General features: G+C 44.2%; 1 protein-coding gene across 1 annotated transcript in view; it reads right to left on the bottom strand.

The window, feature by feature from the left end:
* The window catches only part of GLB1 (galactosidase beta 1), a 96,278-nt gene that overhangs the window by 58,028 nt on the left and 13,853 nt on the right, over positions 1 to 24,397 (bottom strand). The window contains exons 2-6 of the mRNA XM_054019516.1: positions 16,825 to 16,994; positions 12,357 to 12,507; positions 11,796 to 11,856; positions 10,800 to 10,894; positions 13 to 193 (exon numbers count right to left, since the gene is read on the bottom strand). Of these exons, the coding sequence (XP_053875491.1) occupies positions 13 to 193; positions 10,800 to 10,894; positions 11,796 to 11,856; positions 12,357 to 12,507; positions 16,825 to 16,994 (658 nt within the window). The remainder of the gene's footprint in view (positions 1 to 12; positions 194 to 10,799; positions 10,895 to 11,795; positions 11,857 to 12,356; positions 12,508 to 16,824; positions 16,995 to 24,397) is intronic.

The following is a 24,397-nucleotide window of genomic DNA, read 5'->3' as shown; positions in this document are numbered from 1 at the left end:
GCTACCACTAACCTGGTGCAAAGTCCACCGTTGCATAAAGACCCTGCAGAGCTCCACATCTCAAGTAATGTTTGCTTGCCCCATCTGTTGTAAACAGTACCACCTCATCTCCAAGATGGTGATGGAAGAGCTTCTGAAGGTAACGAAGGTAATCGTAATCACAGGCAAAGTAGCTTCCATATTCATTTTCAACCTATGTAATAAAAATAATAGATCAGCAGAAAATCTGACATTTGATAACCAGTCCTGCACCCTTCACGGGAAGACAACTTTTCATATTGAAAATAGAAAAGCCACTCAATGCGACACCATGAAAGCCTGACCTGGATTGCCTCCTCCTTGCAGAGAGACAATGAAAGCCCAACAGAAATTCCAGAGAAGATGCATGGGATGAGGGGAGAAGATGCCACACCGGCAGCATCATTCTTCTCACCTCCCAGAAGCCTGTCTTGCAGGAGCTCCACAGCTATCTGGAGAGGGGTTGTATCCCAAAGCATCAACCTCCCAATTCTACAAGAATGCCCTGGCTTAGTTAATACTGGCTTAAACAACGTTAGTCTAAGCACTGTCTCACTCGTAAACGGTGTGCCCCAAGTACAACAGACAAAGCTCTATTGTAGCTCTGCTAACATGGGGATGGGAGGAGATGTGTTAATTTTGATGGAATAAATGGGCCTACAGAGTCAAAGAAGTTAACACGATCCTGTTACTGCACAACACTAGACAGTTAAACATGGTTCGGGGGTTCAAGTACAGAGATTTTGGCCTGCTTAGTCCTGTGGCAAATGCACCAGTATTAAAAATCTTTAAACCTTTTATTAAAGATACTGAAAAGGAAAAAAAGTAATAGCATTTGAAATGCCCAAATTAAAGCCTTACTTAATACTTTACAATATCCATTATTCCCTGTAGAGAGCTTTTATAGGGGAAAAAACCATTTGCCAGTTTTTAGATGGTATCAACTATTCTTTTTGAGGAAAAGAGAAGCATGTTGAGATGAACTGGAGCTGTTGTTATTGCTGCTGTTGCTGAAGTCCGATCCTGTTTAAGTAAAGCGAAAACAAGGCACACATGCAAAATGGGAGTGAAAGGAACAGCAAAGATAGAAAATGCAACTTCGGTCTCTGGTGCTAATTTTCACTTGCAACCCCACTGCTGGAGAAACACAGGCCCAGCACACAGTCATTCCAAGACCTGGAAAACTTGTAGCAGCAGTGGGTTGTTTAAGGCATTGCTTTTGGTTGCCTTACTGGGCCACAGGCTCATAGCATTGTTGCAAGAGATGCTGTCTTGTTTGGCTAAGCCAAACTCTTAGTAAACAGAAGGCAAAGAAAGAGAGATAGGAAAAAGAAGAAATAAGGTGGGGAAGGAGGACACATGGAGCGCAGTGACAGCAGAAACCAAAGTTCCATATGCCAGGTAGCGTTAGGGATTTAGCCAGAGATGGTGGTGTCATCTGGGTCCCTCTCTCTGGCCTGGACTGGTCAGGACCTCTCTCAGAATCAGGATGGTGAAGGTCTAACAGAGTCATGGAGTCCCTGGAGATGATGGGGTTGGCAGTCATGATAACAAAGCTCACTCCTTTCAGTCAACCCATCTTCTAGCCTATTTGAGCCTCCCCAAAGTCTCTTTTTAAGTACTCCAAAAGGGAGTAAAGGGTGGAGTAACCCATCCCCTCATTATTTTGTTCACCAATTAGGCCTAATTTCCAACATACCAGTTTTAGTTAATTCATTTCTGGTTCCATTCGCCTCTTGTTTACCAATCGTGATATTAACACAGTCCTTGGGTGGTATTATTGGACCTTTTCACTTAGTCTAACTCAGTATTTTTGTCTCCCTTTTATATTTTTTTTATAAAAACAACGGTAACAAAAATTCAACTCAAACTGTTATAGACTCATAGACTCATAGACTCATAGACTTTAAGGTCAGAAGGGACCATTATGATCATCTAGTCTGACCCCCTGCATGCTGCAGGCCATAAAACCGTCCCTACCCCTTCCCTGGACTCTGCTGTTGAAGTCCCCAATCCTGTTTTAGGTGACTTCAATCGGCAGAGACCCTCCTGCTAGAGATCCCTGCCCCATGCTGCGGGTTGTTTTTATGGACATATCCATGTAATGTTTAACAAAAAGAGTTGTTTTTATGGACATATCCATGTAATGTTATAGGCCTAGTGTGGATGAAGCGTGCTTGATGTGAGTTGCATGTGGACAACCGAAGCAAGAATTTGAGGTTTTAAGCAGTCAAGAGTTGTTTGTGAAAAATAACTTTATTATGAGAAAGATAAGGAAATATTGGGGAGGTTGCCATGCCAATGTATCTGCTGCAACTGTAAACCAGAACTGGGGAAAGAGGAACATCTTGGGCCTGCGACTGTTTCTAAACAGCTTGGGTTTTGGCAATTTGCCCAGTACTGTCTCTTTAAAATTGCCCACACAACTGATGACATGACAGAGTGGATTATAAATGATGTTCGATACACTCACAATTTGGAGTCGTTCGTGGATCCAGAGCCCTGTTTAGTTTAAGATGTGGTGCACAGCAACAGAGCTCTCCATGGGGATGGCTAGGGACTGCACTTCCCCAAGGATTTTGGCAGCTGTATAACTTTTGGCAAGTAGGATCCTCAGCTAGATCCACAGGAAGGTAACCCCTTGTCCTGCCCCTAAGCCAAGGAAACAATGCCAGGGAAACGCCTCACAGAAAACTTCTGAATTTCCAATTATTCCTGCACAGAGGGCAATTTGGCCCAAAATGTTTTACTGAATACACATACACCGTACATAAAGTAACTTGAAGATTGTCTGTTTTATTACACATTTTGCCTGCGTGATGGGGCTTCTGCCCCATACTGGTGGAGAAAGGATTAAAAGCAGCCCTGGGGAGGCTGCGCAGCAGACAGCCTATCAGTGAGGGGCTGCAAGGAGCAGCCAATCAGGGCAGAGAAGGCCCATATATAAAGACAGCTACAGGGCAGAGGAGTCAGTTCCCTCTTGGGAGCCAGGCAGAAAGGACTGGGTCCCTGAAGGGCTGAGGGAACCGCCAGCACCCTGAACAGAGCAGTGCAGTGCAGGGCTGGGTTAGGGGAGCAAGAGGGAGCTCCAGCCTGACTGGCTTAAAGACTGAAGCCCGGATACAGGGGCAGAGAAGGTGCTAGGGCTACGGGGAAGTGGCCCAGGGAAATGGATTGGGGGGGGGGCTGGTTAACGGAGACGCAGTGCATGGCGGCCGCCTAGAGGGTCCCTGGGTTGGGACCTGGAGTAGTGGGTGAACCTAGGTCTCCCCCCCTCCGCCCCCCACTTGCCACCGAGCAGAGTGGCCAGTGAAGGGCTGCAGTTTGCCAATGAGGCAAGTGGCTGGACAGAGGACTGCTGCTCCCCCGGAAGTGCGGGGGGGAATGGAATGGGGCCTGGCCGGAGGGCTGTGTCCTGAAGAGGACGCCGCAATCCTTGAGGCGACGTGGGTCCGGAGCAGAAGTGACGGCAGGCGAGACACCACCGGAGGAGGGCGCCCTGCGAAAAGACTGAGCTAATTCCCAGAACGACCAGCAGGAGGCCACAATGACACCCCGTAGGCATAATGACTCCACCCTTGCTGATGTGTCAGAGTGGCCTCCCATCCCATCGCACAAGAGTCAGGGAGTTTCAAATAACCTGTGCTCAGCTACGTTCTCCACGTTGCGTCCTTAAAGAGTTTAGGAAAGTAAGCGACTTGCATGCATACATAGTAAGGTATTTTCAAGTGTTTCTAACTAAGTACTACTAAACCAAGTTTCCTCAGAAACTTGACAGAGGCACCGCTCTCCCTTGCCTACACCAAGACTGAGGATTAAGAGTCAGCTTGAATGATTTCTTATTATTAGAATTACTGTTTGTATTGTGGTGAAGGTTAAAGCCCTCAGCCGCGGTCATGGCTGCACTGTGTTAGCACACTATAAGATCTTCAGGACTAGGGACTATCTAAATGTAGAAGAGGAAAGGTGTTTCTCAGGCTTACCTGAATCAATTACCAAAGTCTGAACAGAAAAATAAAATTAAGAAAATAACCCTCTGGCCAAGACTGTGAAACCCCAAAAGGTAGCCAGGAGGCAATTCAGGCAGGGCATGTTGTTCTGATTGTTAATCACATAAAAGCAGCTCTGTAAGCACTTCTGCTTGATTGTTCTCACCTTCCCCTTCCACGTCTGCCTCCACGTCACTTGAATTCTGCCCTTCTTAAAAGGGGCCCAGCTGACACTGCAGGCTTTTTTATTAAAAAGAGCAAGTCTATCATTTGCAGTGCAAGCTTCCCCATGTTAAGCCATCCATTGGCCTCAGCCGTGTTCTGGAGAGTCCATCTGAAGTCAGGAGGGTAATAAGTTCTCGGACGGCAAAGGCATGAATTGGTAGGGGGTCTGAGCAATGATGTCATTTGTGATGAAGACACTACTAAGGACCTGACCGAGATGAGGAACTCATTTGTCATAGATCCCTGAACAGCTTTCAGATGGTAATATGTTTCTCTCACTACTGATTCATTTATTGATAGCCTTGGCATAGCCGCCAGCATCACAGAACTGGAGTGATTGACTAGCTATCAATAGACTTTCTCAAGCTATTTCAGAGTCCAGTATATGGATACCTGGTTAAAACTGCTAACTTTTGCCTTTAGCAGATGATTTGTCTTAGCTTTGACTCTATATCCCCTAAGTGCACTAATTAATAGTGAGTTTGTGGCTCTTGCAAATTATCTTAGCCAGTTTCTTAAAAGGTAAATATATAATAAGTTGCAAAAGCTTTCTTTAACAACAAAAGTATAATTCATAAAGTGCTCATGTTGTTATGAAAATAAAGCAGTTCATAATACTGAAGAGATTTAATATTGAGATCCAGTTAAATTGTTCTATGCATGAAACTCCAATCGCAGTTAATAACAATACTGTACTTTTATCCTAGCATCCATCTAGCAATATCAAAGTACTTTCAAAAAATGGGTAAGCACTGTTATCCCCGTTTGACAAAGGAAGTCACAGAGAGCTTAAGGCTTCGCAGTGAGTTAGAAGCAAAGTTGGGTCAAACCCAAATCTCTTTACTTGCAATATCCTGTTCTGACAAACAATCACCATCCTAGCCAGTAGATCCATGGCTAAATTAGTGGGAAATGTTTATATGGGCCTCATCCCACTGTCTAATTTTGCAAACAAGACACAGGGCATACTTTCTTAACTACTTGTTTTGTAGCTGAGTCCCTATCATATGCATACATGACTAACGGCAGGCATAAAAGTGAGCACGGTAGATAAAAACTGATGATTTAAAAAAAATTGGATTTTTTAAATTTAAATCAGGTTTTTTTATTATTTAAATTATAAACAGTTTTTCTTTTTTAAAATAAACCTGTTTAAAATTAAGTCTGAATATAATACAAAATATGTTAAGGGGTAATCTAATCTTAATTTGTTGTAATTGTGAAACCTGTTTTGATAAGCTAAGTTTATATATCCAAATCACTTAAAGTGTTTTGGTTAATAAAAATAAATTTTATATGCTGTTTTGTGTGTTTAATTAAATTCCAGTTACCAACCTAATGCGGTGTGACAGACCCAGACCAGTGGGGTACAGGAGTCTAGTAGAGGGCAAATATACTGGTCACTGGATGAGTAGTTTTCTGTTCCCTGAGTGACCAGAGCAGGGAGCACTAGAGTAATCAAGAACCTGCTAGAACGAGTTAAGACAGGCAGGCTAATTAGGACACCTGGAGCCAATTAAGAAGAAGCTGCTAGAATCAATTAAGGCAGGCTAATCAGGGCACCTAGGTTTTAAAAAGGAGCTCACTTCAGTTTGTGGGGGAAGTGTGAGGAGCTGGGAGCAAGAGGCATAAGGAGTTGAGAGTGAGAGGGTGTGCTGCTGGCGTACTGAGGAGCACAAGCGTTATCAGACACTAGGGTTACCATATTTCAACACTGAAAAAAGAGGACACTCCACGGGGGCCTGGCCCTGCCCCACCTCCACCCCTTCCCCACCCCCGGCTCCGCCCCAGCCCCACTCCAACCCCGCCCCTTCCCCAAAGCCCCTACCCCAACTCTGCCTCCTCCTCTGAGCACCCTGCATTCCCCCTCCTCCCTCCTGCTCTGATCTTGGTTGGGGGTTGCTAAGTGCTTCCCTGCTCCCCACTCACCCTGCAGCCCCTGCAGCCTCTGCGCCCCCCGCCTGCCCTGCCCCTGCACCCCCCACCCCTGCAGCCTCTGTGACCCGTGCTCCCCACTCGCCCTGCAGCCCCTGCACCCCCCCGCCCCTGCAGCCTCTGTGACCCCTGCTGCCCACTCGCCCTGCAGCCCCTGCACCCCTCTGCCCTGCTCCTCCTCGCCCTGCAGCCTCTATGCCCCCGCCTGCCCTGCTCCCCCGGCATACTCTGCCTGCTGGGGGCTTCAGACATTCGGCAGCGCGGGTCCCTGCAGCCCCTGCCGCAGCTTCCTTCCTGCGCCGAGCACGTTCCCCGGCCTGTCTGTCCCTGCCGGAAACAGCTCCCAGGGGCAACGGGGCCACAGGAAGGGTCCCCCAGTGGCCGGGGGGTCCCCACCCGCGAGGGAAGCCCAAGCCTCCCCCGTTCCCCGCCTGAGCATTGTAGCTGGGGCAGCTGGGCTGCGCTGCAGACCCGGCGGATCGTGCTGGGTGGACCCTGGCTTATGCCTCCCTATTTCCCCGGACATGTCCGGCTCTTTGGAAATTCCCCCCGGAAAGGGATTTGAGCACCAAAAAGCCGGACATGTCCGGAGAAATCCGGACGTATGGTAACCCTATCAGACACCAGGAGGAAGGTGCTATGGTGAGAATAAGGAAGGTGTTTGGAGGCGGCCATGGGGAAGTAGCCCAGGGAGTTGTAGCTGTCATGCAGCTGTTACAGGAGACACTATAGACAGCTGCAGTCCATAGGGCCCTGGGCTGGAACCCGGAGTAGAGGGCGGGCCCGGGTTCTCCCCAAACCTCCCAACTGACCTGGACTGTGGGCCCTCCCAGAGGGGAAGGTCTCTGGGCTGTTCCCCAACCCACATGGTGAATCTCTGAGGCAAGAAAATCCGCCAATAAGCGCAGGACCCACCAAGATAGAGGAGGAATTTTGTCACAGCGGCTTAACACAAATTATGAGCAAAAAGTTAATCATCATTCACTATTTTCTAACATACTAAAAATGTACAGTTAATAAGAATCTGAAAATGTTAAGCTACATAACTACATAAATAAATATATAGAATTATAGTGTACCCACAAAAAGATGGACCAAATCTAATGTAAAGGCTCTATTTAGTTGTAAATCAACATGTTTTAATGTTATATCAACCAATAAAAATGCACCTTTCTTTAGAAAATAACTGAAGTAGAAACTGAAAAATTGATTAAAATGGATGCTTTAAATTGAGGTTTTCCACTGGGTGAATTAATTCATGCTTTAAATCGCTGATTTAAATCAATCCACCCTGAAAGTGCGTCTTTGAAACCTTCTTTCAAAATCTGAACCTTAATGCTTAATTTGTTCACTGTAATAACCAGTGGAAGCACCAGGGACAAATATTTAAGGTATTTTATCTTTCTTTCATTTCTAGCTATAGTAGGTCTTGTCAGGCTAGATACTCTAGAGCAGTTGTTCTCAACCTATTTATCATAAAAAGGGAAATAAAAACAACCCAGGAAACTACAGACCAGTTAGTTTAACTTCTGTGCCAGGGAAGATAATGGAGCAAGTAATTAAGGAAATCATCTGCAAACACTTGGAAGGTGGTAAGGTGATAGGGAACAGCCAGCATGGATTTGTGAAGAACAAATCATGTCAAACCAATCTGATAGCTTTCTTTGATAGGATAACGAGCCTTGTGGATAAGGGTGAAGCTGTGGATGTGGTATACCTAGACTTTAGTAAGGCATTTGATACAGTCTCGCATGATATTCTTATCGATAAACTAGGCAAATACAATTTAGATGGGGCTACTATAAGGTGGGTGCATAACTGGCTGGATAACCGTACTCAGAGAGTTGTTATTAATGGTTCCCAATCCTGCTGGAAAGGCATAACGAGTGGGGTACTGCAGGGGTCTGTTTTGGGACCGGCTCTGTTCAATATCTTCATCAACGACTTAGATATTGGCATAGCAAGTATGCTTATTAAGTTTGCGGATGATACCAAACTGGGAGGGATTGCAACTGCTTTGGAGGACAGGGTCATAATTCAAAATGATCTGGACAAATTGGAGAAATGGTCTGAGTTAAACAGGATGAAGTTTAACAAAGACAAATGCAAAGTGTTCCACTTAGGAAGAAAAAATCAGTTTCACACATACCGAATGGGAAGAGACTGTCTAGGAAGGAGTACGGCAGAAAGGGATCTAGGGGTTATAGTGGACCACAAGCTAAATATGAGTCAACAGTGTGATGCTGTTGCAAAAAAAGCAAACATGATTCTGGGATGTATTAACAGGTGTGTTGTGAGCAAGACACGAGAAGTCATTCTTCCGCTCTACTCTGCTCTGGTTAGTCCTCTGCTGGAGTATTGTGTCCAGTTCTGGGCACCGCATTTTAAAAAAGATGTGGAGAAATTGGAAAGGGTCCAGAGAAGAGCAACAAGAATGATTAAAGGTCTTGAGAACATGACCTATGAAGGAAGGCTGAAAGAATTGGGTTTGTTTAGTTTGGAAAAGAGAAGACTGAGAGGGGACATGATAGCAGTTTTCAGGTATTTAAAAGGGTGTCATAAGGAGAAGGGAGAAAACTTGTTCACCTTAGCCTCTAAGGATAGAACAAGAAGTAATGGGTTTAAACTGCAGCAAGGGAGGTCTAGGTTGGACATTAGGAAAAAGTTCCTGTCAGGGTGGTTAAACACTGGAATAAATTGCCTAGGGAGGTTGTGGAATCGCCATCTCTGGAGATATTTAAGAGTAGGTTAGATAAATGTCTATCAGGGATGGTCTAGACAGTATTTGGTCCTGCCATGCGGGCAGGGGACTGGACTCGATGACCTCTCGAGGTCCCTTCCAGTCCTAGAATCTATGAATCATTGTGGGCCGCAGATGTGGCCCACAAAGCGTTAGCTGGGCTGCAAATTGAGAACCACAGCGCCCCCCCACGTAATGCCCACACACACACACAAACCCCTGTACCCAGCGTCCTCCATCCAGAGACCCCTCCACAGACTGGGGCTAGGAGTGGAGAGCTGGGCATGGGGCAGGGACCCTGACTCCGGACCCTTCTGCGTGGGGACCCTGACCCCCACCATGTGGGGCCGGGCAGCAGCCGGCTGCCTGGACCCCAAGCCCCACCGTGTGGCAGCCAGCTGCCCAAACCCCAGACTCCACTGGGACCCCAAAACCCGCCGGGAGCTTGGAGTACGCTGCGTGGCAGGGCAGCCAGGAGCCCGTGGCAAGGTATCTGGGAGCCTGGAACCTACAACCTTTAGCACACAGCTGATCTGGGCTGCAGCTGTGTGCTAATTGGGCCGCATGCAGCCCGTGGCTTGAGAACTGCTGCTCTAGAGCTTTATCCAGCTAAGTAAAGAGAACGTTCCATTTAACAGCAATAAAAAGCACTGAACTGTGTCATGGCATAGCTTTCAGCCTCTTCTTTTGAGTAACTTGTGATGCTTGGGCGACTGAAACAGATGGCACTGGTTAGAGCCCAGCATTGTGGGGGATTATCCTATGCATGTCTCCCCACACAGCTTTACCAGAGCACTCTAAGGCAGGCTTGCTGTACTCCTGACTCCTGTTCTAAACAGGGACTGCCAATTCTTGCAAACAGTGTCAAAGTCATGCAGGGAGGGATGGGAGGAAGCAAGGGAATAAGTGATGGGAGGGTGGCAGGAGGCAAAGGAAGAGGGAAGGGAAGGGCAGCTGTGGTTTAGTCTTCTTTGTGAAGCCACTTAGCAAAGTTGTAGATACTACAAGATGAGGAGAAACAAACAAACAAACAAACCCATCAACAGTGGACTGATCAAAAAGCTGGGAGATTTGGGTTCTACTGGTACTCTGCTACTCACTCTCTGGGCCTCATCTACCCAACCTGTAGAATGGTGATAATACTACTAACGCAGCTTTGTAAAGTGACTTAAGATAAAGGGACTGCAAGTGCACAGAAGATTTAGCAAGAAAATCTCCAACCGGCCTCAGGGGAGAAAGACCTGGGGTGAAATCTTGGTTCCATTGATGTGAATGGCAAAACTCCCATTGACTTCAACAGAGCCAGCATTTCATACTTTTGGTGGGGAGTTGCAGGGAAGCCCTGCAGGTGATTCTGTATGTAATGAGGAAAAGGGGAGCAAGGAGAGGGAGAAGCAGAAGAGATGTTAAGAAATTAGTTTGATTCAAGAGTCCCTGAGTCTCAGGAAGTGCTGGCTTTAGCTGACTGCTTCAACGTGAGCTATGTATCAACAATATAGGCAAGCAGGGCGGCTAGTAATACATCACTTGTGTGAGTGAGCGGCCATGCTCACCACATCCTCAAGCACAGTCTCTTTCCAAGTGGTAAAGAGACATCTACACTAAGGACTAAAAGCCGACACTCAAAACTTCACTTGTTAAAATGTTGGCGATGCAAGGATAACATACTAAAATATTATCAGACACCAGACCCTTTTGTTTGTGATTCAGTTTAAACTAATTTTAATCCCAGTTATCATGGAGAGCAAATATTATTTAAATTTCAAAGAGCACCCATGTACATTACTGGAAACATCCCTGTGGAAGCACTGTTAATAATTCAATGATGGTGACCAAAAGGCCTTTTGCATTCACATAGTTAGTGTTCCCATTTGATTTTTGAAATGGATTACCTGCACCATAATAACTGGCCCTCCATTCTGATAGAGATGAGGCTTCATTTTGGGTAACAAGACACCCATCCACCTTTCTACAGCTACCAAGTAATCTGTAATATACAAAGAGAAAGTTGTGGGCAGACCAGAGTTATCTACTTTAAAACAAAAACAAACTACAAATGGGATATTTTTGTAACAAATACCCTAAATACCAAGGGTATGCACAACATGTACAAGAGCAACAAATAATGAACTGATGACATCCTGTGCTTGCTCATAACTTCAGCCTCTCAGTACGTAGGGAAGTCAAGTGGCTTCAAGGACCACACCCGAATCATTCCAATATAGTACAGTCTAAAAACAGGTGGTAATGTCCCCACAAAACAAAAATATCCAGTTACCTTATAGAACATTATCCTTTACAATTTAAGGGTCCAACCCTGCAAATCCTTACACAAGTAGTCTTGCTGTTTTCCACCCTGTTCCTACCTCATTCTTTCCATACATTTATGCACAGTGCAGAAGTATTCAGCGAGTATGAAAACCTTATTCAGAGAGCATTCACATTTGTTATTCCCCAACTTTTAGTAGAAACAGTAACACAATACCTTATTTGAAAATACTGCCTGACCCTACAGCAGGGGTAGGCAACCTATGGCACGTGTGCCGAAGGCGGCATGGGAGCTGATTTTCAGTGGCACTCACACTGCCTGGGTCCTGTGTCCAAGGGGCTCTGCATTTTAATTTAATTTTAAATGAAGCTTCTTAAACATTTTTAAAACCTTATTTACTTTACATACAACAATAGTTTAGTTATATATTATAGACTTATAGAAAGAGACCTTCTAAAAACGTTAAAATGTATTACTGGCACATGAAACCTTAAATTAGAGTGAATAAATGAAGACTCGGCACACCACTTTTGAAAGGTTGCCAACCCCTGCCCTAGAGTTTGGTCACCAAGTCTGCTTGCCATTGAAACATTTTTATAAATCTTTTTGAGCTTCTTACCTAAATCAGAAGATCGGAGAACAATAGATTCTTTCTCTAATAACCATGCTGGAAGACCCCCCTGTGAAGGGAAAGGAAACCATTTCAATGACCATTTTCAGGAATGACAAGGATAAGTTTAACTAGCTATCCCATAACTATATAGATATTACCAAGTAAGTACTAGTCATTGGGAACCTACATAGGGTGACCAGACAGGAAGTGTGAAAAATCGGGATGGGGTGGGGGTATTAGGAGTCTATATAAGAAAAAGATCCAAGAATCAGGACTGTCCCTATAAAATCGGGACATCTGGTCACCCTAGACCTATAGTACCCAAGACCATATTAAGGACCAACGCGCTTGAGGCTATAGGAAGTCACTTAAGCAGAACTTGAACCCACAACTTTTAGTATTCTAGATGAAGAATCCTGCCTTGGGCCATATATTCAGTGGTAGGGAATCCTTTTACTACTGTAACCCCCTCACACACACACACCCCACCAAAAGGAAGGACACATATTAGACAGAGATCAGATGTTAATTCTGCCTAGAAATTAGAAAGTTTAAATACAAATTTACCATGTCCCATTCTGCACAGATATAAGGTCCAGCTCTTAGTATTACCAACAAGCCAATTTCATTAGCTAGCTGCAGGAAATATTCTATATCTCTGTCACCAGAGAAGTTATATACTCCTGGTTTGAATTCATGGTAGTTCCATGGCACGTACCTGTGAAGAAAACACCATCCATAAGAAGTGACTTAGACTAGAATGAAAAAGGAACGCCAAATAATGACTTAATCTAATGCCAAGGAAACAAACTATTTGCACCTCAACTTTACATTTCTGTAAAGATGTATTTACTTCCAGACTAATAGAATTCAAGAATTTAGGACCTAACTCCTGTAAGGCACTTCTAGAAGCTGAAGATGCTAAAGTTAGCACCAAGTATGATCAGGAACTTAGAAGGGAAACAGATATCTCTATTTTTTCATGTAGTCAGTATTTTTTGCACATACTCTTCCTTTCTAACAGTATCAATGTCATAAAATATATTGAAAGCAAAAATAATTCATTGTGCATCCTCATCTAGCTTCAAAACTGTGAAAAGTCATTGTGAAACAGAAGTGGTGGGTAGTCAAGCAGAAAGCCTCTCACACAGCACTTCTAGGATTTTTTTTTTTTTAAAGGTAAAAGTTTTTATGTTTTGTAAAAAAAAGCCAAGAGAACAATGCAGTGCCAATAATACCTTTTGTCGATAGAGGAAAAACAAGAACCAGTACATGAGTGGATTACATAAATGTATGTATTTAAAAGTTATATACTACTTACAAATCTGGAGAATTTCTGATATTTTTCAGAGTAGCAGCCGTGTTAGTCTGTATCAGCAAAAAGAACAGGAGTACTTGTGGCACCTTAGAGACTAACAAATTTATTAGAGCATAAGCTTTCGTGGACCACAGCCCACTTCTTCGGATGCATATAGAGTGCATCCGAAGAAGTGGGATGTAGTCCACGAAAGCTTATGCTCTAATAAATTTGTTAGTCTCTAAGGTGCCACAAGTACTTCTGATATTTTGTAACACAAGGGAGGAATCTGCACAATTTTCTGTGCAGCCAAGATGCATCCTTTCAGCTTTGCAAGTAATTTTAATTGCCTTCCCAACCTATCTAAAATGTTTCCAATATCCTTATTACTTGGCTCTTCTATAGCCAAGGATTTGAATATGAATGGAAGCACGTTAAATGTCAGTTTTGTTTTCTTGCCTGGATTTGAAAGGCTAATGAGGGGCAAGCTGACTGCTTCCATTTAAGATAGGATCATTAAAGCTGACAAAATAAATAAATAAAAAGCTACACCCTTACTTTTAAAACACATTCATCGTCCCACAAGTTAAAGCCACTGAAAGAACACATATACCACCATCACTATCGTGATGAATCAGTGTTTTTTTCATCGTTTACCATGTCACTACTACTGCTGAAAAGGGTTCTTTTGCTTTCTACATTAAAACACTTTGCCGTTGCTTAGACTATATTCTTTATGAAGTGGAGAACAGTAGCACATCCCAGGTTGCTGAACCGGCCACATAATATCTGTTCTGTGTTCTCTCTTCCAGTTGCCTACAAAGTGGGGGAGTCAGTTTAAAAACCAACAGTGTAACATTAAAGCCCTTAAAAAGATACAAGGTTTTTTACAAAACTCCTGGAATTATTTTATTTTAAGAACTAATATCTACATTAAAAAAAAATAAAAAGTACTGAAACTTCATTTCTTGGAGAATGAGTTTCCAAGGTATAAATGTATCTGCCACCAGCTAACAAAATTAAAAACAAACAAACAGACTATGATGTTCAAACGTCCTTCATATAAATTGAGAGCAGCCAACAGTATCCGTTGGTTCTTCAAAGAAGCCTTTTTGCTACTAGTTTCTCCTGTGTTGTAAATATCTGGCTCCATCTAGTGGTTAGTTACTTAACTGCATCTTTCGAAAAATCACCTGTAGTCTCAGTCAGGGATTTTCAAACTCCTGTTTTTTATAGTGCAAACAACACTGTAAGAGAGATTGTCTTATATACCAATATTTCTCCAATGCATGAATACACATGCTATCTTCTCTCCAATTCATGATCATCTAACAACCCTTTGGCAACTACACCAACAGTTTACACAGAAAGGCAATGTCAGGAAAGTATTTATGTTTAGCTGTCTGTGAATACAGCAATTGCAATCTCCATGGAATACTGAAGTTCCAAGAGTCAAGCTGCAGCCATTCATCCCATGAAACATGGAAGCTCTGCTGGGCATGCAAGGAGTTCCTTGAGACACAGCTACTTCCCTCAGAATTTGAGCTTCCATAAAAATAACTCTCCACAGTCTATATTGTTAACTAAATCAGTAAAGTACTTACTTAATGGTAAAACTAGAAGTAAGCAGGAATTTTCACAGGGGAACAGTTTGTAAAATCCGTTTGAAGTTTACTCATCTTAGCCAAGTTTTATTAGTGGAGAAAAAAAAAATCCACTCAATCTTCCTCCCCACCCTCCCATTAACTAAAAACCCACACAAGCCACATCCAAGTTTTCTTTTGTCAGTGTGAAAAGTTACCATTAAGTCCCATTAATCAAAATTTGCTTGCCTGGCTACCTGCAAAGTTTCTGATTGATTTTATATATAAACACACACACACACACACACCAGCAACAGAGTTCCTGGGACTTACCTCAGACATCCTCCAACCTGAAAGGCAGCAGCCCCACCCACCTGAGGCTAGTCCAAGGAAAGCATATGGAAAAGAACAGTAATGGTAGTGAAGAAAATTATGCGACCCCTTACACACCGATTTCCATGGGTGCTTCAGGGCTCAAGCACCCACCGAAAAAATAATAGGGGGTGCTCAGCACCTGCAAAGCTGGATTAATATTTTGTGGGCTGCAGTGCCTGGACCATGGCCCCGCCAACCTCTTTTTCTTCTCGGCCTCTTCCCTCCAAGGCCCCACCCCTGCTTGGCCTCTGCACCTTGAGGCCCCGCCCACTGCTTGCACGGGGGAGGGGAGAGGAGTGAGCAGAGAGGCGCACCCACTGGCAAAAACAAAAGTCAGCACCTGTGCGTGACCCCCCATCCCACTGTAAATGTGCTCCTGTGGCACAGGTAAGAAAAGTACTTTAAGAAGGTACCTATCAGTCATCCCTGAACTAGTAGCAACCGCTACATACTCAGGGAATACCTCTGCAGCCCTACTTTCCTTTCTTTGCAAGAGCACATGCCTCATAGAGCCACCAATGGACACTAGCACTCCAAGCATCCTGTGTAGCCTTTCGCTAAGTGAGGGAAAAGGGAAGGATGGGAGCCACAAAACAAGAAAGCAGTGAAAACAAACACCACACAGAGAAATTTTAAAAAGATGAGTAGGGAAAAAGAACGGGAAGAAAGAGAAAATAGCAGGATAAAAACGCAATAATTTTGCCAGGACACAGCATGAGGCGAGGTAGGAAGGAGCCACCCGTCTGCCAGTCGATCACACAAAGGAAGATCCATCAGAAAAACCAATGACCTATTGTACAGAATAATAGAGAGAAGATAAAGGATCTCAAAGGAACAGGAAAGAGAAAGCATTTGAAATAGCAGGAAAGGAACAAAAAGGTTTAAAGGAAAGAAACAGAGCAGAAAAGTGAGAGAGAATCAGAGGGGAACATATAAGAAACTCTGGAGATCGTGAGCCATAGAGGCAGCACATACTACTACACCTAGGTTGGTAGTCAAGGTTAGGACACAGGGGAAAAGAAGAGCAATCAGACCAACTGTTGACACTGTGTAGATTCATTTAACAATTTGGGATTACTGTTATTGCAATTTATAACCAAATTTAAAAGTAACTATTCATACACCTTGAAGCAACATCTCCAGGAGCCACCCAGCAAATACTCTACTAATCGCTCTTTTTTGGTGTGACAGGAGTCATTGGCTACTGGCTTAGATTAATAAAAGAGCAGCAGTCCAAGAGCTCTAGAAATACAAGTATGTTTTTGTAACTCACTAAATAAAGATGGACTCAACCCCCAAGGAGACAGTCTGGACCCATCAAACAAATCCCCTTTCTCATCCACTCACCCACACTCACTCATCCATCCCCCTCACAGGGCTCTTTAGAAAACAGACAAGCTGTATGGTGTCAGATGGGAGCGAGTAAGTTCCAAACATGCAGGCACTCCCCACCTGCTCATGAACATATACGTGGGCTAGTGTGTCATAATTTATCTCAACTGCCAAGTTGTAATACAAGGAGAGAAGCAGTTTAAGATACAGGATCCAAATCATAAAAAGCTTTGTAGATTAGATTAGGCATAGCAAGTAGAGCGCTATATAACTTGTTTCAGTTTGAAGTGGAGCATTTGTCAGCTCAGCTACATATTTGCAGCGCTCCTGGATTCTCTAGGGTGTCGTCAGCTATAATCAAAAAGAGGTTGCCTTGTACACTTAGCTTGCCTACCTCTCCCTCGTTGTTCTGGTTTAAGACTGCTCCCAAAAGTCAATAGTTACTTACGTTTGAATAGCATCAAGCCCTGCCATCTTCATCTTCAACAGACGGTCTTTCCAATAGTACCGGGGCACACGGGAGTAATGAATGCTGCCCGAGATGTAGCGGAATGGTTTCCCATCCTTGAGGAAGTAGTTCTTGTCATAATCGATCCCAAAACTCCTCTGGGATGCATTCTGTGTATCAAGAAGATTACAAGGTGTGAACTTCAACCTCCATGAAAAGGACAACAGTTTTCTGTTAAAATATCCTGCTTATTAAACTCTTCAGTACACTAGGTGTCTGGGATGTTTCGAAGCACAACCTGCAGTGATATTATATTGACAATGCAAGGTCCCGTCCACCCCACCCTTGCTAAAAAAGAGTCCACCTTCACCTAGTAGGCCACGCCTGTCAGGGCACATGTGCTGCAGAGATCAGGAATGGGAGGGGATTGGGCAATCCTGGGTCTTCATTTCTGGGGCGCATTTTTGGACTGCTTGCCTCAGTTGGTGCAATTTGATCTACTCCAAAAAGATAAGATGTTGCTCTTCAGTGGGACATGATTTTAAGACCTTTCAGTGGTAAGTCAAGTACTATTTCAAGGGACTGCTTCAGAGGCTGATAAACCCTCCCACTCCTCCTCTTCCAGTTGGCAGCAGAATTTTAAATATGAAGCTCCCCAGAGTTGCTTCCAGCACATGCCAAATGAGCTGAGCTAAGCAAGAGCAAAGGAACCACAGCAGACTTGTAGGCCAAGCAGTGATGGCAATATTTAATGCTGCATTGAAGTGGCTTGGTTCTCCACTGCCTTTCACCTTAGATAGTCTTTCGTCTGCATCAAGCAGATGTAAAGCATCATCACTCTGGGCTGGTAGCATCACTTTGCACAGGTCTACCGGACTACACAAGGTAGAGGACAGCGAGAGTCAGGAACAAGGAACCTGAACTGATTCAGAGACTTCTAAAGACTCATTCAACACATCAAGTCACTGATCAATTCATTCACACTTTGGAAAGGGAATGAATTGCAATGACCCTTCTCCTGCTAAATTTCACATTGAAAACTAAAAGGCGCAACCAGCCCTGAGTACTGACACAGACATGTCACAAACTCCATGTGCAAGAGTATGTTATCTGAAAGGTTTAAGAGCTTAGTTCCTAATAAGTGGGGGGCTGTTCAGTTGCCCATGCTCTTAAATTTCCATTTGTCTCTAAATTAAACAATGTAATCGACTTTCAGGAGGGGTGAAGGAAGGAGAATTGTTCAGACACATGGCCAAAAAAGAGACAGCAAACTTCTGCCAAATAAGATATATTATCTATGAAGTTAAAAAGACAAAGCAATGTATATTGCAACCAAACCCCTACCTTATACTCTAAGACAGTGGTTCCCAAACTGGGATTTGTGAACCCTTGGTGGTTCACGAAATGTATCAGGGGGTTTTCAGAAAAAAATTCTGTAATGGCGGACAGAGGGACCCCAGGCCCTGTGGGGCGCTGGGGCCGGCAGCTCCAACCCCATGACCACGACTACATGGCAGAAGTTTAAGCTTTGTTGTAGTCGTGCGTTGTTTGCTTAGACTGCTCAAGGTCCGAATGCTTGTGGGAGGAACTTCTTAAATACCTTCATGCTGTTTCATGAGGAAACATGTAGGAGGCTTAATCGAAGGGATATGAGCTACAAGAGTGAAATCTTGGAAGAGTATTGCCGTTTTCGTAATGCAATAAAATTAATAATAATGAAATAATAAATAGTGTGTAATAAGCATGTCATAAATCATTTATTTCAAGATCACTGCTTCTATAATTTAGAACTCAGGTAAGGGAGAAAATCCCTGGAAATATTCATTTTTAGGAGGGAATTCGCAAGGTTTGATATTTTCGTGAAAGGGGTTCATGAGTTGTTAAAGTTTGGGAACCACTGATCTAAGACAATTACCAATAAATTTACACTAGCACTCCATGTAATACTGGGTACTTCTGTAGCCCCTTTCAGCTGAGGATCTCAAAGCAATTCACAAGCAGTGAGCTTAGCCTCATCACACCCTTGTATGATTAATATCTCCATCTAGCAGATGGAAAAACTAGAACAGAGAGTTAAGGGCCAGATTCTGATATCTTAACTCCATAAATATAGGTTCACTCCTCAAGGGCTTCCATTGACTTTAGTGAGGTGCTACCCAGGATCAGTACGGGTACTAGAATCTGACCTTAAGTGACTTGGCAAAGACTGATTACACAGGAAGTCATTGACAGAGCCAGGAACAAAATCCAGATTGTTCTACAATCCTACTTCTGTGCTTTTAAAGGGACACTGCACTTTACATTTTGTAATTTTGAGGGGGGGAAATCAATTAAAAGTATTTTTAAAACTATCAACCCTTTCACTTTGCCTCCTCGCAGTGTCTGAAACCCTGCAGTGCTGGGAACCTGAAAGAGAAACAGACTGCATACACAAAAATGATACTGACTTTATTTTCATTCTCTAAACAGAGAGAAGAGAGTAACAAACTGACCAATGAATTGGACTTTTATAATTTTCACTTTTAATAATCTAAGCTGTTAGCACCAAGATACAGATATTTGTTTACAACATTTTACTTTTGAATTAACAGTACACTTTAACCACTAGACAGATGCTTTCCTGTTCCCACGTACACCCATTTCCTTGTTTCAACCAGATTTCTTGCATGCGGGTATTGTTTTCAGGTCATTCACCTTCAAACATGACCTTTCCACATTTCCGCGCGCACACACACACACACAATCATCTTTATGTAGCATCAGGTGGTAGGTCAGAAGTCAAAACACAAAATGGACAAAGCAGCAGCATACTTGTCCAATTGAAACAGACCTTTTAAATTGAGTGAATTTAATGCAGCTGAAAGGCAATGGCCTACTTTAATTCTGGAAGGGTGGGCCCAAGTCAACACAGGACAAAACATTCACACCCTCAACTGAGGGAGGGGCCACAGACCCCAGAAAATAGATTCAGTGGAAAAACAAATGGTAAATCAGGAAAACTGGGGGATGAAATAAAAAACAAGGATACTGGATGCGGGGCACCAAGTAGCGAACCCTGAACACCACCAACTGCTCCGCAAAGAAGTCAGTGGAAACCACCCAGAGGAATTCTACCCAGATGTGAGAGACAATTAGGGAACAGTAGGCCCCACAGCAACAGAAAACCTCCCCACTGAGCATCCACCTCCCGGCCAGATGGATGGCCATCCCAGCCAATGCCAGGAGAAGGTGAATGCGGGGGTCCCATGACTTTGTGTGGCTACGGACAAGGAATCCATAGAAGAAAAGATGTGGGGAAGTGCAGCCAGCACCTCAGCAGGTGGTTTTGCAGGAGGTGGAACAAGGGTCTGGTGCAGGTTGGCATGTGCCAAGGTTGTCCCTGCGCTGCAAAACAGGGCAATTGCCCCTGAGGACTTCACAAAAACAGTGTCAACACCATTGCTTGACATCTGTGATAACTAAAATGCATTTGGTGTGGATATCTGATGGATTCTTAACCTCTGCAGACTTCTCAAGTTACTGCTGTCTTCTCCCCGTTGGTATTTGGCTCTAGAGTTCCTCAACAAGCAAACTCTCTCCAATCAAGAGCAGTACCAATTTCTTTTTAACTATAGTTTGTGTTTTAAAATTCTCTACTGCAGCTATCAGGAAATGAGGGACCATATTGCCTAAATAAAAAATTCCTAAAGTGTAGCTTGAGAGAAGATTTTAGCCAGAATTGAAGGAAAGAAGAAGGAAAAGGGAGTTGGGGGGTAGGGGAAGGGAAGAGAGACAGCATCAAATGAAATCTAGTACGCTGGAGGAGGAGAAGAAAGGGAATGAGTTAAATAAGTACACTCAATAGGCAGGAGTAACCTGGAAACATAGAGCTGCTGAGAGACTATGGTGATGGAAGCACTAGAGAAAGAAACCCAGGAACTGGGCCAGTTCTAGGATCCCATTATTGGGGGTGCAAGCAGTTACTTTGGGACCCATGCATGTCACTATTTAAAAAACCAACCTTCCACGCTAGACAGTGGGTGGGATAATAACAGCTAATTAAATGTGTATTTGCAATGCAACATGACAGCAAAAGGAGCCAATGCGATTTTAGGCTGTCTACACAAACAGCATGTCACACACCAAAAAGGTAACAGTTAACATGGCTCTGGTATGACAGCACCTGGAGTATGTTCAGGGCTGGGCACAATATTACTAGAAAGAAAAAAAGAGCCTCGCCACCCTTAAAGTTAAGGGTGATGAAGGTAGGGTGTGAATTTACAGTGCAATAGCTCTTCCTAAATCACTCCAGAAAAAGAGTGCCCACAAATGGAATTAAGAGTGCTTCATTCCCATTTCGTTTAACCCACTTTCAAAGTTAATCAGGAACAACTCCATGTTGTAGATGAGCTGAAGTGCAACAGAGTAACAAAGACAAAGTGGAAGGAGCTCAGAGGAGCAACAAGAACTCTCAGAATGCTAGAGGGAAAGATTGAGAGGAACACACATAGTTCAAGAGTACCACTTAGGGATAGGGAAATGTGATACGAGTGCAAACTCCAAGGGTGGGGGAGGTATTTAGTGAGGTGCAGTTAGGATAAAAGGGTGCAAATAAGGAAAACCTAAAATGAACTTGAGGAAAAACATCCTGGCAGCACTTCAGAACAAGGCCATGTCTACACTACAAACTGTGGAGTATGAAAGTTACCTTGATGTGCAGCCACTGAAGTTTGTATATCGCTGGCACAGGTGCACACTTTGCTGCTTGTGTTGCTGCTGCGCGTACTCACCAGAAGTGAGTGTGTTGATGTAAAGTGTGGTGCACTATGGGTAGGTATTTCAGTGTGACACACACTGCCATCCAGTGCAATGCCTTTTGGGAAATTTTCACAATATGTTGTGGGATAGAAGTGACTCACTCAGGGATCTCTGGGAGCTAGGGAGTCAAGTTTCCAGCATGTGAGACAAAGGGGAATAAGCTGCTGCTAGGGTGGAGGACGGTCATGAAGCAGCTGACTGCTGAGTTTGAACAGCCAGAATCAAGGGCTATTACAAGAGCTCAACATGGTGCTATGGAGTGAAGGAGGCTTTGAAAGAGCCCTTTAGCAGTCAGCCACAGTAGTGTTCTGTGATGTAGTGTTCTCTGGGCCTGGAACTTCAGGTGCTGCTCAGAATTGTGTAGTGCTTGCTATATATTCATAAATATGACTGGCTGTTTTCCTGGAGCTATGAATACTTGAATACTATGGTGCTTGCTGTACATTTACAAGGACTGTTTGCTTTGAATACCGCTATGCATTCTGCAATATTTGTTGTGAACTAATAAACATCATTTGATTCTCCAAAAACATTTATTAAGTGGGAAAAACCGTACAAGAGTCAATGTACAAAAACCCCCACAAGCAATGCAATACAAACGTGTAACATAACGAGGTGAAAACAAATGTTTACTTCCTTTCTAATTTTATGTCCGTTTGAATGCACAAATGTAGTACATTGTAGTCGTGGTCCTCATAGGTCAGTGTATGTGAAGCTATGATTTTCTTTGCTACCCCACCTCCCTCCTTCCCCACATGGAATGATAGAGGCAACGATCCGCCCCATGATGCCATGTGGTATGTTGTGGGGTGTAGGAACAGTGACCATGAAGTTCTCCAAATAGTGCAAAGGATGGAGAATCCAAGATTTTGGGACCTGCAGGACAACCAGCAGCATTTGAATCTGCTGTCTGAGAAGACCAATTATGTCCTAACGCATTTCCCACTCCTTATCCTGCTTGGACTCCTGGGCCTTTTTCCCTGTCCTCTCTGTCTTTCTCCTTGCTGTTGGTCGTACGGCTCTCCGAGCCCTTTGTTCATGGTCCGATGCAGCACTGGCTGACAGGATCTTGTAGAATACGTCTTCCTCAGTCCTCTTCTTTCTCCTCCTCCTCAGGATCAGGCGTTCTGCAGGTGTGGAGGGGGAACTCCTCAAGGCGGCCACCCTAGAAGGTGCTGATAAAAACAGACAGATGTACCATTGGATTTACAGACACAAGGGAAAGGGCAAGATAAGTTTCAAAACTCCCTTCCCTTATTCCCATAAACATTTTTAAAAAAGACATGCTTATTGGCCCTTCTGCTTTGGAGCAACTCAGCACAGCACCACTCTCCAATCCCAGACATGGTGAGTACGGCGTGCCGGGGTGGGGGATGTTCCGTCGTATGAAGCTATATAATTTTGGTCCCTATTCCAGTACAGGGCACTGAGCACTGGCACTATTTTCCACAGGCAGTGGTGCTTTAAGCTGATGTCTCACTCTGGAAGGTATCAAAGGCACAGAGAGCACAGCTACTACTGGCTTCCTGAAGCAACCCAGACCCATATGTTGCTAGCCTGTTTACTGCAATGGTGCCAGCTAAAGTCATCATGGAATGGCATGGGGAAATGTCCTGCCATGGAGGAAGAAATAAGGCTGTCATCCCTAGCAATCGTTGGGAAAGGACTGAAGAGTACCTCCATGAAAGTTTCATCAAGATCGCTCAGGAGGATAAAAGGGACATCCCTACGCACAACACCAAGATGCTGCACATGTCATTACCCTGTAGGGTTAGGCTGGGGACAAGTAGATAACTCTACCTATATTTTTTGTACCGCTACTTCCTCTTGTATGAACAAATGAAAAGTCGATACCTGTCTCTTGTTAACTTGGGGTTGGGCCAGGTTCCATCTTTAAATTTAAAGAATGTACAGAAAAATGCATGTACACACTTAACCGAGTTCCCTTCCCCTTCAGCAGGCTCATCAACGCTCACCTGGTGGCACTGGCTAAACTGTGTCAGAGTCTCATACAGGTCCTGGCTTGCTGCATGACTGGAATCCCCTGCTGTGTCTCCCCCACACTCCTTCCTCCTCGCTGTACATGTCTCGGTCTTGGGCTCCTCGGAGGTATCCACAGTGGTCTGCGGGGTGCTGGTGGGGTCTCCGCCAAGTATGCCATGCAGTAACTTGTAGAAGCAGCAGGTCTGAGGCACAGCACCAGATCTATTGTGGCGCTCCCTGACCTTGTGGCATCCTGTGAAGTTCCTTCACTTTCATGCGGCACAATCTCTTCTCCCCACAGGCCCAGGAGATCCAAAGCACCTGTCTACTCCAGCCTGGAGCACATCTAATACCTCTCTGTCTGTGTGGGGCCAGCACAGTTGGCTGGGCAGTTGCACACAAGAAGGGAGAGCTGCTAGGTGTGTTTACCAACATCTGCACTCAGGAAAAGGCATCTCAACATGTGAGGGGGAGGGAGGGAGGATGTTGAAAGGTGGGGGTGGCTTCTGGTATCTGTGACCCCTAGGCAGTGGAGTTTAAAATTGTAACCAGAGTGGTCACTGTTGCAGAGAATGGGACATTGTGGGACAGATGCTGAAAGTCTGTTAGAGTTGACACAGGTCATTCAGTGTCTACACTCGCACTGCATTGACCTCAGTAGGACAACCATGGTTCCACACCATTTGGGGAGGTGGTTTGACTGTGTTGACATAACAAGGCACTTACATCATAAGAATGGTCCTACTGGGTCAGACCAAAGGTCCATCTAGTCCAATATCCTGTCTTCTGACAG

Source organism: Malaclemys terrapin, chromosome 2, assembly GCF_027887155.1.
Source record: "Malaclemys terrapin pileata isolate rMalTer1 chromosome 2, rMalTer1.hap1, whole genome shotgun sequence".
NCBI classification, from domain to species: domain Eukaryota; kingdom Metazoa; phylum Chordata; order Testudines; family Emydidae; genus Malaclemys; species Malaclemys terrapin.
This window is presented reverse-complemented; position numbering and strand designations above follow the sequence as displayed.